The sequence below is a fragment of the Hippocampus bargibanti genome, linkage group LG13, assembly GCF_051943395.1.
Source record: "Hippocampus bargibanti isolate YZ-2025 linkage group LG13, ASM5194339v1, whole genome shotgun sequence".
In the NCBI taxonomy this organism is placed as follows: domain Eukaryota; kingdom Metazoa; phylum Chordata; class Actinopteri; order Syngnathiformes; family Syngnathidae; genus Hippocampus; species Hippocampus bargibanti.
The window spans coordinates 19,652,800-19,666,993 of NC_142746.1; the positions used below are offsets into that span (position 1 = coordinate 19,652,800).

A 14,194-nucleotide genomic window follows, 5' to 3' on the forward strand; every position below is an offset into this window, starting at 1 on the left:
AAGTTTTTTTGTCTTGTTTTGCTGTTTCAAACATAAGCCACATTCAAATTAAGGAAGATTGGATTTCAATTGAAAGGAGACTCAACTCCCTCCCAGCCCTGCCCCCCACAGACCCTTCCCACTGCCACATTCATCGAACTCTGCTTACACGCTACACTATGTACTATCATCCTGAACTCTATTTTTTCCTGTTTTTTTTCTGCAAGACCTCACTTCAACCCTTTTTTTGTTTGTTTGTTTTTGCAGTACTATATTACGTCACTTTACATACGTCACTACCTCACTTTACATATGACACTACCTCACTTTACATTCAGAAATTACATGTATTGTCTGTTGTCAATTGTCTGTCTTTTTAGCCACATTATAAGTGCCTTGCACGCTGGTTCAGAGGACAGTAATTTCATCTGTGCTGTATGTCATGCATATTAGCATATTTGACAATAAAGCTGACTTCGACTGACTTTGAAACAACCACATCATCCGCCATTATTCCAATGAGCTACAATCTGGGATGATAGAAAAATGTATCCTCATACATACAACCTTCCTGCAAAAATTGTGGGATTTTAACCAGCATAAATACACCCCACACCCCCCTAGATTTGAGTTGGAAGCATGCGCGTGCATTTGTAATGGAAGGAAACTGCCTCACCCTTTGCTCTCTTTTCCCTGTGGATAGGGTGAGACCGCAACTATGAACGGAGGGAGTCCAAGCAGAGTGCAAAAGGTAATTTTTAGCATTTATCCGTTGCATAATCCACAAACGAGGGTAACGACAGCTCGTTTCACTCTATGGAACCTAACGAGATCGTCAGAACTAAACAAGACCGACTTTTGTATTTTCCACAGCGTCGTTTTGAATAGTAAAAGGCAGCACCGGGCATCTGTGATTCATACAGTTCAGTAAAAATAAAAGAACGACTGTGGTTTAAAAAAAAAAAAAAAACTCCCCCTCACCACCTCCACCCCACAGCAGTTTCCCTTCTTTAAACTTGTTTTTCAGAGTCTGGGAGGATAAGAGTGAAGGAATGTGGTTTCCCAGGTCGAAACAAACAGTGTACGACTGACCCCTGGAGGCGGTATTAAGAACTGACACTAAAGAAACCCAATGCGCCCCCTGCCGGCAAAACCCTGCACTATTTTTAGTCAGCTTTTTTGTGCAGGCGCGCACACACACGTATCTAACTCAAAACTCAATTAGAATCTTGTTCAGGACGAAGACAGTAATAATCTGCTTCACGTTTGTGCAAATTTTTACCGTATTTTCCGGTGTATAAGGCACACCCAAAAGCCTTTATTTTCTTCAAAAGATGACCCTTTGCCTTACATACTAGTGATGTGTAGTTCGCGAACGATCGGCACAGTGCTAGCTGTTAGCTTCCTTTAGATGAATTGCGCATGCGCGTGCCACGGGTCATTCTTGGAATCGAGATTCAAGAGTTTGCATTGTTTTTTTTATCGTTGTCATGTAATGGCATCTATCGGAGAAAAAAAAGCAACAAAAAGTGTGAAATGTATCATATTATCTGCAGTTGGGAACCACAACAGTAGCTATCTATTCACTAGCTGATGGCTATCTGTTTGCTAGCTAATGGCTATCTGTTCGCTGGCTAATGGCTATCTATTCGCTGGCTAATGGCTATCTGTTCGATGCTATTGGCTGTCTATTTGCTAGCTATTAGCTGTCTATTCACTAGCCATTGGCTCGCTATTAGCTATTCGCTAGCTAATGGCTATCAATTCGCTAGCTGATGGCTATCTATTCTCTGGCTAATGGCTATCTGTTTGCTGCTATTGGCTGTTTATTTGCTAGCTATTAGCTACCTATTGGCTTGCTATTAGCTATTCGCTAGCTAATGGCTAACAATTCGCTAGCTGATGGTTAGCTACTCGCTGGCTAATGGCTATCTGTTCGCTGCTATTGGCTGTCTATTTGCGAGCTATTAGCTATCTATTCACTAGCTATCAGCTAGCTAATGGCTATCAATTCGCTAGCTAGCTAGCTTGCTATCTATTTTGAGTTACTTCGGGGTTGAGTGCATGCTGGCGCGTGTGGCTTCCGCTGCTCACCCACAGAAAAAAACTCATCCTGTGACTGTAAAGTGACCTTGAGAGTTTTGAAAGGCGCTTAGAAATCAAATGTATTATTATTATTATTATTATGATTATAACAGTAGTTATCTAGTGTCAATAACAAAAGCATTTTAATAGCATACACTAAACGCAACAAAAGTCCGCACAGTGGACAAATGGTTATTTAGCTTTGTCAATTTTCCCAACAACACCTTCGACAGTAGCAAATAAGCACCTCCTCTACTTTGATGGCTGCCACGATAACCGTGACCCTTTTTTTTCCCAAACCCAAAAACCCATACAAGATGAATGATTGAATGATCACATGAAAAAAAAAATAATTTCACATAACGCAGAAAAACCTCGCTAAGTTACTAGGCGAATAGATACGACTGGGTGTAAAATGCACAGAGCGCTACCAGAAATTACTAGTTTCTACGACACCAGTAACCATTATAGCCTTTTAATTTAGAACCATAATTGCAAAATAGAATCTAAAAATATATCTAGTTATTTTTCAGTCTTTGACATGATTTAATATTCTCTCAAGAGTTGATGAAGGGAAAGAGGTGGAGGAAAGAGAAACAGGCAAAAAAAATGACATAAGAGTTTAGACCCCTAAAAATAGGGTCTAAGCTGCTTCAGAACCATTTGCCCTATTTACTCTCTGCAGTCGAGATAAACAGTTTAATTAAAGGACAACTGACGCCTCCGGACAAGTTGAGTCCATAATTTGTACAATCACTTCAAATGACTTCTACTGAGCTTATTTTACAAAGATTCCACCGCATATAGCTATATTTTACGTTTTAAGACTCGCGCGGAATATTCAGGAAGTCTTGTTTTCGAGTTGATGACAATACCTGACGTGACGTCACTGAAGGAACGCCCCTGACCGAGAAAGCGACACACAATGCATTTTGGGTACTTTGTTTGGTCTGAAAACTTCGTGTTGATGGCAAAATTAGAAGGAAAATGCATAAATAACGCGATGGTGAAGCGTTGTACCAAGACTACTATTTGATAGTAGTTGACACAAATCAGACAGACAAATCAGCCCATTTCCAACGGAGCTTGGGCGCCATCTTGTGCATTTTCGGGGAGCTACATTGGAGTCCAGACGCCTCAAAATGACCCGGAAGGACTCCTTTAATCGATTGCAAACATTTATGCTTTCCTCTTCAGAACTATTTGAATCATATTCATAACTGGATGAGTAACAAGAAAGCATCTTCTCCGAATCTGAAGCCATTGTTTTGATTCTAGTGCAAGGCGAGACGTCCTGATGTGATGTCACGAACAAGGGGGCGGGACCTTTTCAAACTCGCCATCTCCGAGGTCATTTTGAAGTAGTTTTGGGACACTTTAACTAATTTTTATTGGTATTTTCTATTTGACAAAAAATATCAGCTTGCGTGTTATTGGGGGTATTTTCGATGCTATAACGTTTTTCTGATGTCAGTTCGGAAACAAAAAAAATGGTGTCGGTTGTCCTTTAAAGCAGATGATAAAAACAATGTGATTAAAAACACTTTGTTGAGGTGTTACCTTCATGATCACACCAGAAATTCCGCGGACCGATTTTTTCCAACCTTGGAATATTATTCCATTTCTCTTCTCAGGGTGTCCAGCACATCCAAAGCCAGAGTGGCCCTCTGCTGCTGTAGTACCAGACGGGCGTGTTCCATTGGGCAGGAGAACTGTGGCAAGACCGGGAGGGAGTCCAAGACTTGATTGGCGCTCAACAGTTTGGTGCGACCCTTGAAGGCCAATGTGTCGATTTGGTGAGCCTGCACCTGGTCGGTACGTCCTGAGTCTCTCATCTGCTTGGAGTTAAGAATGAGGGAAATGAGGTGTCTGTGAAGAAGCGTCACCCATTGCACTGGCTCGGCCCATAGGTTCAGGTTGCCCTTTTCGAACAGGAAATCCTCTTCATCCTATTTCATTAAAACAAACAAATTGGTCAATGAACATGATTCCATGAGAAACCTTCACTGGTTTTTCACACTTTTAGCACACATTGACATACAGTTGTCAAACAGCAATCAACTACAGTGATATCTTGGCTTACGAACTTCATTGGTTCCCAGACAGAGTGTTTAAGGCAAAAAGTGTGTAGCCCAAAAAATGATTTCCCTTAGGAAACCATTAAAATGAGAATAATCCGTTCCCAGGTCCCCATACAACATAATTTTCTACTTTTTTCAAAATTTCTAAGCCTTAAAACTACATTAAATACACATTTGTATGTATAATAAATGTGCTACGGTATTATAATTAAAGAAATAAACTGTACAGTATAATAAAGTCGTTTTATTTACCTTTGTGATGTTCGTTGATGGCTTGATAGAATGGAGTGGGCGGTCTCATCAGCATTAAACACTTGATGAGGAACGTAACCTTCTTCTTTCATCATCTTGAGGAATGATCCCTTGTAGGTGCTTTCTCTGCGATCATTTTACCTAGTTCCTCATCAATTGTGTTCTGTTTAGCTGGGTTGATAGCTTTTTGCATCAAGTGTACAGATAGATGGCTTGTGCAGGTTATTTGTGGAGCCTGATTGATGGGATATTTTAACCTTGCAGTCTACACTCTGCCTTTGAACTATTAAAGTTGAAACAGCTTTGTCATTCATTGGGGGTGCACCTTATAATCCGGTGCCCCTTGTATATGGAAAAAGTTTAAAAATACACCAGTCATTGGGGGTGTGCCTTATACTCTAGTGCACCTTATACATGGGAAAATACAGTATTTTAAAATATGTCATTCATTAAAAGTGCGCCTTATAATCTGCTGAATTTTATATATGGAAAAAGTATTTAATATGTCATTCATTGAAAAAACATACTGTAGCTATTTATTCGCTATCTATTCGCTAGCTATTGGCTATCTATTTGCTAGTTACTGGCTACCTATTCGCTAGCTAGCTATCTGTTTGAGTTACTTTGGGGTTGAGTGAACGTTGACGCGTGTGGCTGACGCTGCTCACCCACAAAAAAAATACAAAAACAACTGTAAAGTGACCTTGAGAGTTTTGAAAGGCGCTGAGAAATTAAATGTATTATTATTATTTTTTTTTTTCCGGACTACAGGGTGCAACACATTATAAGGCGCATCTTATAATGCGGTGCACCCTATAGTCCGGAAAATAACATATTTATTTATTTATTTATTTTTACCAGATTGCAGGCATCATCATCATCAAATGTCTCCCTGTTGCCTTCATCTTCTCCGAGCAGCCACTCTGTCAGAGCGAGGACGCCTTCTGGTACCCGCTTCCATAGTTCGAATAGCCGACACAAGAGACGCATGCCAGCATCCAGTGCTACCGGGGGACACACCGTCACACCTGCGACATCTGTTGGACCAAAAGTCAAGGACATTGGGACATGTAAGTCGTTAGTTAACAAGATTCTAGTATTATCTGTAATTGTTTTGGTAAGAATTGAAAACTGGTCCATGTGCTTAGGTCAAGATTCAGAGATGGCCCCTTTTCCAGTCAAAAATTCTTGGAAGTACAGTAAAACCTCAGTTTTGGAAGGTCTCGGTTCTTGTTGAATTAGTTTTCGAATTTCGGTTTTTTTTTTATATACCCCAGTTTATGACAGAAATTCGGTTATCAACCAAACTGAGCACAACCAGATGATGGGTTGTTAGTGCGCCCTGTGATTGGCGAGCAATTAGTCCAGGATGTCCCGCGCCTACTGCCCAAAGACAGCTGGGATAGGTGCCAACACAGTCCGTGACAGACAGAAAGAGAGAGATAGAGAGTGATAGAGAGAGATGTTTTTATGTTCCAATGTTCATGTTGATGTTAAAATGTGTGGAAAAAAAGAGATTAGTTTGTTTTTACGTGTGTATACAGTTTATACTGTAAAATGCTTAAAATTTGCATTAAAAAAGTTGTTTTCTCGACTTGGAACGGATTACATTTTTTTACATATATTTTAATGGGAAGTGCTGTTTTGGTTTTCGAACAGGTTTCTGGAACGGATTATGATCGAAAACCGACGTTCGACTGTATTTTTCATTAAATCAGAAATAGGAAATTAGTCTGTATTTAGATTTTTTTTTACATTTTATGGGATGGAAGCGGGGTGAATCAGAAAATAACTACAGTGATACCTCGGTTTACGAACCCGTTGGCTTACGAACTTTTCGGTTTACAAACGTTACATTTATGAAAATTTTACCTTGGCATACAAACTTTACCTTGGCATACGACGGGAATGGATTATTCTCATTTTAATGGTTTCCTATGGGAAATATTTTTTTTGGGATACACACTTTTCGCCTTACACACTCTGGGAACGGATTAAGTTCGTAGGCCAAGGTATCACTGCGCTATTAAAACAATACGGATCATTCCATCGTAACTGACTGTGTTCAACAATGTTCCTACTGCGTGCAATGCAAAACGTGAACCGATCAACAGCTAGACGCACGCAACATAGGCTTCAGATCTTCATCAAAAACAAAACGCGTTGAATATTCTTCCGAAGTTCCGCGAATGCATCATCAAAATGGAAGTACGTATGCAAAAATTTCATACAAAGGTAATTCATGATCTTAGAGTTGTAGATAGCCAAAGGTGTTAGTCTTACAGTTGTAGATAGCCAAAGGTGTTAGCATGCTTCAAACTTTGCTGAATTACTCCACTGATTCTGAGAATTTGTGTCAGGTTGATGGTAAAATAGCTGGACTTCAACTTTTTAGGGGTTTTTGTTTTCTCACCTTGACTATCATCCATACGATTGACACCCGGGTAATCGCACACAGGGTTTGCAGAGTCAAACACAACCACTATGAGAACCATTGAAGGTGTGTGGGGGGCTGCATAAACATTTACAACCCTTCCACACCCCCCCTACCAGCACAGCACACATACAGTACCAGAAACACAGTAATGGGAACCCAGGTTGAGGCGTAAGATCAGAGTCTGAAGTCTGAGCAGGAGTTTGGAGGGGAGGGGTGGGTAGTGTGTGAACATTACAGGTCCGTTGATTGTACAGTATTAAAGGAGATTTAGCAGTTTAAAAGCTTGGGTGACAAATTCTTTTCTTTAGCAAGAAGCCACCTCTTCTCAGGGACAGCCCGGTCCACTTACCAGGAAGCAGCCTTATTTCTAAACATAAAGGGTCAAGAATGGCTACCTCAATTTTTTTTACCCTACCCCCCCCCCCCCCCCCCCCACCTTGCTCGGTAATGTGATTTCCTTCTCTGAGCATTTGGCGTTAAATACTTGTTTCTCAAGAGGATTGTCTTTCATGCTATGAGTGTTGGGTGACTGTATCTGTGTGTGTTTGTATGTGTCGGAAAGGGGGCTGGGGGGGGTATTGTATGCAGGCATACGAGCCGCTTGATCTGTTAGGGTTATTTGTCTTGCATTGAAAAGATATAAAAAAAAGCAAAACAAACACGGAGACAATACTTAATGAAGGAATGGAATTGTTGAAAGTTGGGTGGGCTGCTGCTTTTCAACTACAATATACTGTGTAGTCTACTTGAGAGTTTAAAGGACAATCGGCGCCTCTGGACAAGTTGTGTCCATCATTTGTAAAATCACTTCAAATGACTTCTACTGAGCGTATTTTACAAAGATTCCACGGCATATAGCTATATTTTACGTTTTCAAGACTTGCCCTGAAAATTCAGGAAGTCTTGTTTTCGAGTTGATGACGATGCCTGACGTTACGTCACTGAAGGAACGCCCCTGACCGAGAAAGCGACACACAATGCATTTTGCGGTACCTTGTTTGATCTGAAAACCTTGTGTTGATCCGTGTTGAAAACGCATAAATAACGGGATGGTGAATCGTTGTGTGTTGCACCAAGACTACTATTTGATACTAGTTGACACAAATTCCCAGCAAACAAATCAGCCCATTTCCAACGGAGCTTGGGCGCCATCTTGTGTCCAACGACCAAGATCCGTTCCGTAAGTCAAAATGGTCGTAAGTTGAAATCCATTCAAAATGTTAAATAGAGACTCGGAGGCTAAATGACACACACACACACACACACACACACACACACACACACACACACACACACACACACACACACACACACACACACACACACACCACCCCCCCCCTTGATGCCATCACATGGTCGGTCGATTGCGGTGCGAGAGTGAAATTCTGGCTGGCTGGCCAAAATTGTCGTACACGTTCCCGGCCTGCTAGCGCAATATTCACATGCACAGTGACTTTTTTTTTCAACTAAAATGTATGCAAATTATTACATTTTCAACAGTTTTACAACACAAATTCACTTTTTTTTGGAGGAAGTATTTGAGACTGGAGACTAAGAGACTGGAAGTGACATGCCGGAGATCTCACCAGTTAAGTAAGATAAGCAAGCCAACAACAACAATGGTCTTCACACCAGAAACTTGTTCAACCTCACACAAGTCACTTTTGGAGCCGAGAGAGACCCAGGAAGCTTAAGTGCGAGATACAGATAGGTGCGAAACAAAAACGTAGTCTTTATAGCTCCGACTTCCTTTGCTTGTTATTGCTGAAGAGTCATATAGACCAAATGCAACAATCTTGACACCGACAGGAAACGCTGACCAGGGAGGAGTGAAAATCTCCACGATGAGAAGGTTACAAAGTAATGACGGTGTGAGCTCACTGCAACAAATGCAAGAGTCACCTCCAAAAAGTTTTAAAAAACAGGCAACAGAAGCCGAAAACAGGAATTCTCCTCGTTGGTACCAAATCAGCCTTGAGCAAAGCTAACAGTTTCTCTCTTACTATTGACAATTTCTCCCTACCATCAGGTGAAAAGCCGAGGTGTCATCGATGACAGCACACTATCTTTCCACTCCCATATAAATAACTTAACCCGGCTTGCGTACTTCCACCTACGCAATATCAATCGTCTTCGCCCGTCTCTCACTCCTCACACCACTTCTATCCTCGTTCATAGTCTTGTCACCTCCCAGATTGACTATTGCAATTCACTTCTTTTTGGTGTCCCTCAGAAACTTCTCCACAAACTTCAACTCGTCCAGAATTCTTCAGCTCGGATCATCACCAGAACTTCATCCTTTCACCACATCACCCCCGTCCGTCCTCCAAGAGCTCCACTGGCTCCCAGTCAAATACAGAATCAACTTTAAAATTCTTCTCGAAACATTTAAAGCTATCCATAACCTCACCACCCCCCCATACCTATCTGACCTTCTTTAAATTTCTATTCCCTCTCGTTCCCTCAGATCCTCTTCCTCCCTCCGCCTCAGTGTGCCCCCCTGCCCGTCTCAGCACGATGGGTGACAGAGCTTTCAGCTGCTCTGACCCCAAACTTTGGAACTCACTTCCTCCCAACATTCGTAACATCGATTCTCTTCCCACCTTCAAGTCCCATCTCAAAAGCCACCTACAGTAAAGTCTCGTTATATCGATATCGGATATATCGATAGTCCCGGTTATATCGATATCGGATATATCGATAGTCCCGGTTATATCGATACTATTTCTATGCACGCACGGAGAAAATTACATGCAAACGGGGTCGGATATATCGATAGTCCCGGTTATATCGATATTTTTTCGGACTCCCTTGAATATCGATATAACGAGACTTTACTGTATTTAAAATTGCATTTTCTGTGTAGCTCTCTCTTGTTTCTATTTATCTATTTATTTATTGCATTGTATTTGTGATTATATTTTATTTATTATAGTACCTATGCTTGTCTGTGACTGTAAAGTGTCCTTGAGAGCTTTGAAAGGCGCTTAAAATGTAATGTATTATTATGATTATTATTATAAAGAAGAAACTCAAGAGGTCTCAAATAGAAATGAAGATTTCACGCGTTCCGCCATGTTCACTTCAACATTTTTTTTTCAATCAAATTTCAATTTCATGTCCTCTCATAAGATACCGTAAGACATGAAATGATCCCTTTGTTTGCACTCTTACTCATTGCCGGAGGTCCGGTAAAGGGGAAGCAGAGTTTGATTTCAGACCCAATTAGTCTTGAGGTATTTAGGCAGCGGTGGTGAATGGGTGGAGCTGTTGCTGGGGGGTTGATGGGGGGGGCTTCAATTGGAGATTAAGAAATCCTCAAGACATGAACAATAGCTCCTTTGTGTCTCAAAAGTGGTGAGAAAAAAAAAATCACTTCAACAAATCTGAAGTCTTCATTGGTCCTCCACATGCACAAACAAGAAAGGACATTTTTTTTAACTCATTCACTGCCAGATGATGTGCAAAAAATATGTCCCCTCCAGTCCCAGGGTTTTTGTCATTTTCACTTTTCACAGTTTTTCACAATTATAAGCACTAATACTACCAGTAATTCTAATACTACGACTACTACTACTACTAATAACAATACATTTTATTTATAAGCGCCTTTCAAAGCTTTTAAGGACACAGCTAGCCATCTGTTACCAATCTATTAGCTAGCTAGCTTTCTATCCGAGTTATTTAGCTATCTATTAGCTGTCTTTTAGCAAGATAACTTTTGATCTGAGTTACTTGCGGGTTGAGTGAAGGCCTAGCGAGCTATCTGTTAGCTATATATTAGCTAGCTTTCTATCCGAGTAACTTCCGGGTTGAGTGAACGCTGGCGCATGTGGCTGCCGCTGCTCACTCACAGAAAAACTGATCCTGTGACTGTAAAGTGACCTTGAGAGTTTTGAAAGGCGCTTAGAAATGAAATGTATTATTATTCTTATACTGTATTTTTATATATATTTCCCTATTCTTCTGTGGGTTTTACAGACAGTAGTAGAATGTGCTTTCTTTTGGGTTTTTTGGTGCTTTCTCATTTAGTGGAGGAATGCGACTTTCCTGGCTTGGTCACACATTCAATTAAGATGACCACATGACAGTGCCACATTCCTTTTGTTTGTATCACACGTGTTTGGAATCCAATTCCAATTTTTCAGGATCATATAAGAGTTTGGAACACTAAATGGAGAACTGACATGAAATTGTCCAAATAAATACAGAATGCAAAATGGGGTGGGGTGGGGTGTATCTCAGACAAACTAAACATTTGCATTTTGTTCTCTTGCTCTTTTAAAGAAAACTCAAAATTTTGTCTAGCCTCTGTGGTTGCGTCCAATTGCTAGCTAACAGCTTATCTGACATTGTCTGACCTCAAGTCGGGTACAGACAGTGCACATGCAGAACTCACACACTGTGAGTGAATGGTGCGTATTTACTCCCCAATCCCATTTTGAAGGGAACATATTAAAGAGCTAAACAAATATGTTTTTAATAATAATAATAATAATAATAATAATAATAATAATAATAATAATACATTTGATTTATATGCATATGTATTTTAAGCCTTTCATGAGTATAAAATCTCTTCTCAGGGTACCAACCACTCGGTATAATAATACCGAGTGGTTGGTACCTTTATATTATCAACATGGAACAATGTCTGATAAGCGCACATTTTCTGTTGACAAAATACTTTCTCGTGGTTCTTTCATTTATAGGATTAAAGGACAACCGACACCATTTTTTTGTTTCCTAACTGACATCAGAAAAACGTTTTATACCATCTAAAATACCCAAAACACGCAGGATGATATTTTTAGTCAAATGCAAAACACCAATAAAAATGAGTTAAACTGTCCCAAAGCTACTTCAAAATGACCTCGGAGATGGTGAGTTTGAAAAGGTCCCGCCCCCTTGTTCGTGACATCACATCAGGACGTCTCGCCTTGCACTAGAATCAAAACAATGGCTTCAGATTCGGAGAAGATGCTTTGTTGTTACTCATCCAGTTATGAATATGATGCAAATAGTTCTGAAGAGGAAAGCATAAATGTTTGCAATCGATTAAAGGAGTCCTCCCATATTTATTCAAGCCATCAATGACAGCAATGTAGCGTCCCATAAAATGCACAAGATGGCGCCCAAGCTCCGTTGGAAATGGGCTCATTTGTCTGCTGGGAATTTGTGTCAACTAGTATCAAATAGTAGTCATGGTGTAACACACAACGATTCACCATCGCGTTATTTATGTGTTTTCCTTCTAATTTCGCCATCAACACGGATCAACACGAAGTTTTCAAACCAAACAAAGTACCGCAAAATGCATTGTGTGTCACTTTCTCGGTCAGGGGCGTTCCTTCAGTGACGTAACGTGAGGACTCGTCATCAACTCGAAAACAGGACTTCCTGAATATTCAGCGCGAGTCTGAACACGTACAATATAGCTATATGTGGTGGAATCTTTGTAAAATACGCTCAGTAGAAGTCATTTGAAGTGATTTGACAAATTATGGACACAACTTCTCCGGAGGCGTCGGTTGTCCTTGAAGTGTGTGCATCCTACCTGCACGAATCAGATGAACGGGTGCATTGGCAATGAAATCCGAGGCGGAACTGCGAACTTCCTGGTCTTCATCCTGCAACAGCATAAACAGACTCCTCCACAGAGACACTGTGCTGACCAGACCTGAATACAAAAACACGCACACCAGGAAGATTTTCTTTTCATTGATTTCAATATTTCACACCCCTTTTCAATATTTATCTCAAATGAGTTTACACAAGTTGATTGATGTTAAAGAACTCACCAAGTGGCAGCTCAGAGCTGGTCAGTAGCGTGCTTGTTGAGTTCACCAACACCTTGGCAACCATCAGTTTAACTTCCACATGCTGCTCCTCACTGCAGGATGAGCACACTAGTGCCCCCCACTGTGATAAGCATGTTATGTTTGCACCCTGAATGACAAGATCATGAGGAAATTAACATGCATGTACTGTAAATGAATGTATAATAGGCTGTCACTTAAAGGACAACTGACACCATTTTTTTGTTTCCTAACTAACATCAGAAAAACGTTTTATAGCATCTAAAATACCCAAAACACACGGGCTGATATTTTTAGTCAAATGCAAAACACCAATAAAAATGAGTTGTCCCAAAACTACTTCAAAATGACCCCGGAAATGGCGAGTTTCAGAAGGTCCCGCCCCCTTGTTCGTGACGTCACGCCAGGACATCTTGCCTTGGTCTAAAATCCAAACAATGGCTTCAGATTCGGAGAAGATGCTTTCTTGTTACTCATCCACTTTTGAATATGATTCAAATAGTTCCGAAGAGGAAAGCATAAATGTTTGCAATCGATTAAAGAAGTACTTCGGTATCAATTCAAGCCACCAGGACTCCAATGTAGCGTCCCAGAAAATGCACAAGATGGCGCCCAAACTCCGTTGGAAATGGGTTGATTTGTATGCTGGGAATTTGTGTCAACTAGTATCAAATAGTAGTCTTGGTGCAACACACAATGATTCACCATCACATTATGCGTTTTCCTTCTAATTTCGCCATCAACGCGGATCAACACGAAGTTTTCAGACCAAACAAAGTACCCAAAATGCATTGTGTGTCGCTTTCTCGGTCAGGGGTGTTCCTTCAGTGACGTCACGTCAGGCATTGTCATCAACTCGAAAACAAGACTTCCTGAATATTCAGCGCCAGTATTAAAACATAAAATATACCTATATGCCGTGGAATCTTTGTAAAATACGCTCAGTAGAAGCCATTTGAAGTGATTTTACAAATTATGGACACAACTCGTCCAAGATGGTGAAAGAAGAACGCTACGTTCCTCATCAAGTGTTTAATACTGATGAAACCGGCCACTCCATTCCATCAAGCCATCAACGACCATCACAAAGGTAAATAAAATGACTTTATTATATAGTGTAGTTTATTTCTTTCATTATAATACCATAGCACATTTATTGTACATAAAATAAGGTATACGTTGTGGAGTTTTAAGGCTTAGAAAATTAGAAAGTAGAAAATTATGTTTTATGGGGACCTGGGAACGGATTATTCTCATTTTAATGGTTTCCTATGGGAAATAAATTTTTGTGATACACACTTTTCGCACAATCTGGGAACCAATTAGGTTTGTAGGCCAAAGTATCGCTGTATTTTCAATTCCCGAATATATTCGGGGATGGTAGTAAATAAGTTAACTAGCAAATTGATTAATTTAAGGCACAAAAAAGCACAAAAAAAAACACACTGACTTTTACTCAAGGCCTCAGCACTGTAAGAGATCCTAGTTACATATAGAAACCCATGAATAAAAAAATAAAAATCCCAGTGGTAAAACTTTCT

The 14,194-nt window shown here is 40.3% G+C and overlaps 1 protein-coding gene and 1 long non-coding RNA gene across 3 annotated transcripts in view; one reads left to right on the forward strand and one right to left on the reverse strand.

The window, feature by feature from the left end:
* The window catches only part of thada (THADA armadillo repeat containing), a 258,466-nt gene that overhangs the window by 180,051 nt on the left and 64,221 nt on the right, over positions 1-14,194 (reverse strand). The window contains exons 34-37 of one of the 2 annotated variants that reach the window (XR_016116889.1): positions 12,636-12,783; positions 12,392-12,514; positions 5,256-5,434; positions 3,625-4,013 (exon numbers count right to left, since the gene is read on the reverse strand). Coding sequence is in view for 1 of the 2 variants with exons in the window: in XM_089011984.1 (XP_088868110.1) it covers positions 3,678-4,013; positions 5,256-5,434; positions 12,392-12,514; positions 12,636-12,783 (786 nt within the window). In the remaining variant the exon portion in view is untranslated. Of the gene's footprint in view, positions 1-2,190; positions 4,014-5,255; positions 5,435-12,391; positions 12,515-12,635; positions 12,784-14,194 lie in introns of those variants that run through there. The other variant, XM_089011984.1, reaches the window with a different exon arrangement.
* On the forward strand, positions 175-5,398 carry LOC148889656 (uncharacterized). Its single transcript, XR_016116890.1, has 3 exons — positions 175-730; positions 3,699-3,879; positions 5,259-5,398. It is a non-coding gene; the product is annotated as an uncharacterized LOC148889656 (long non-coding RNA).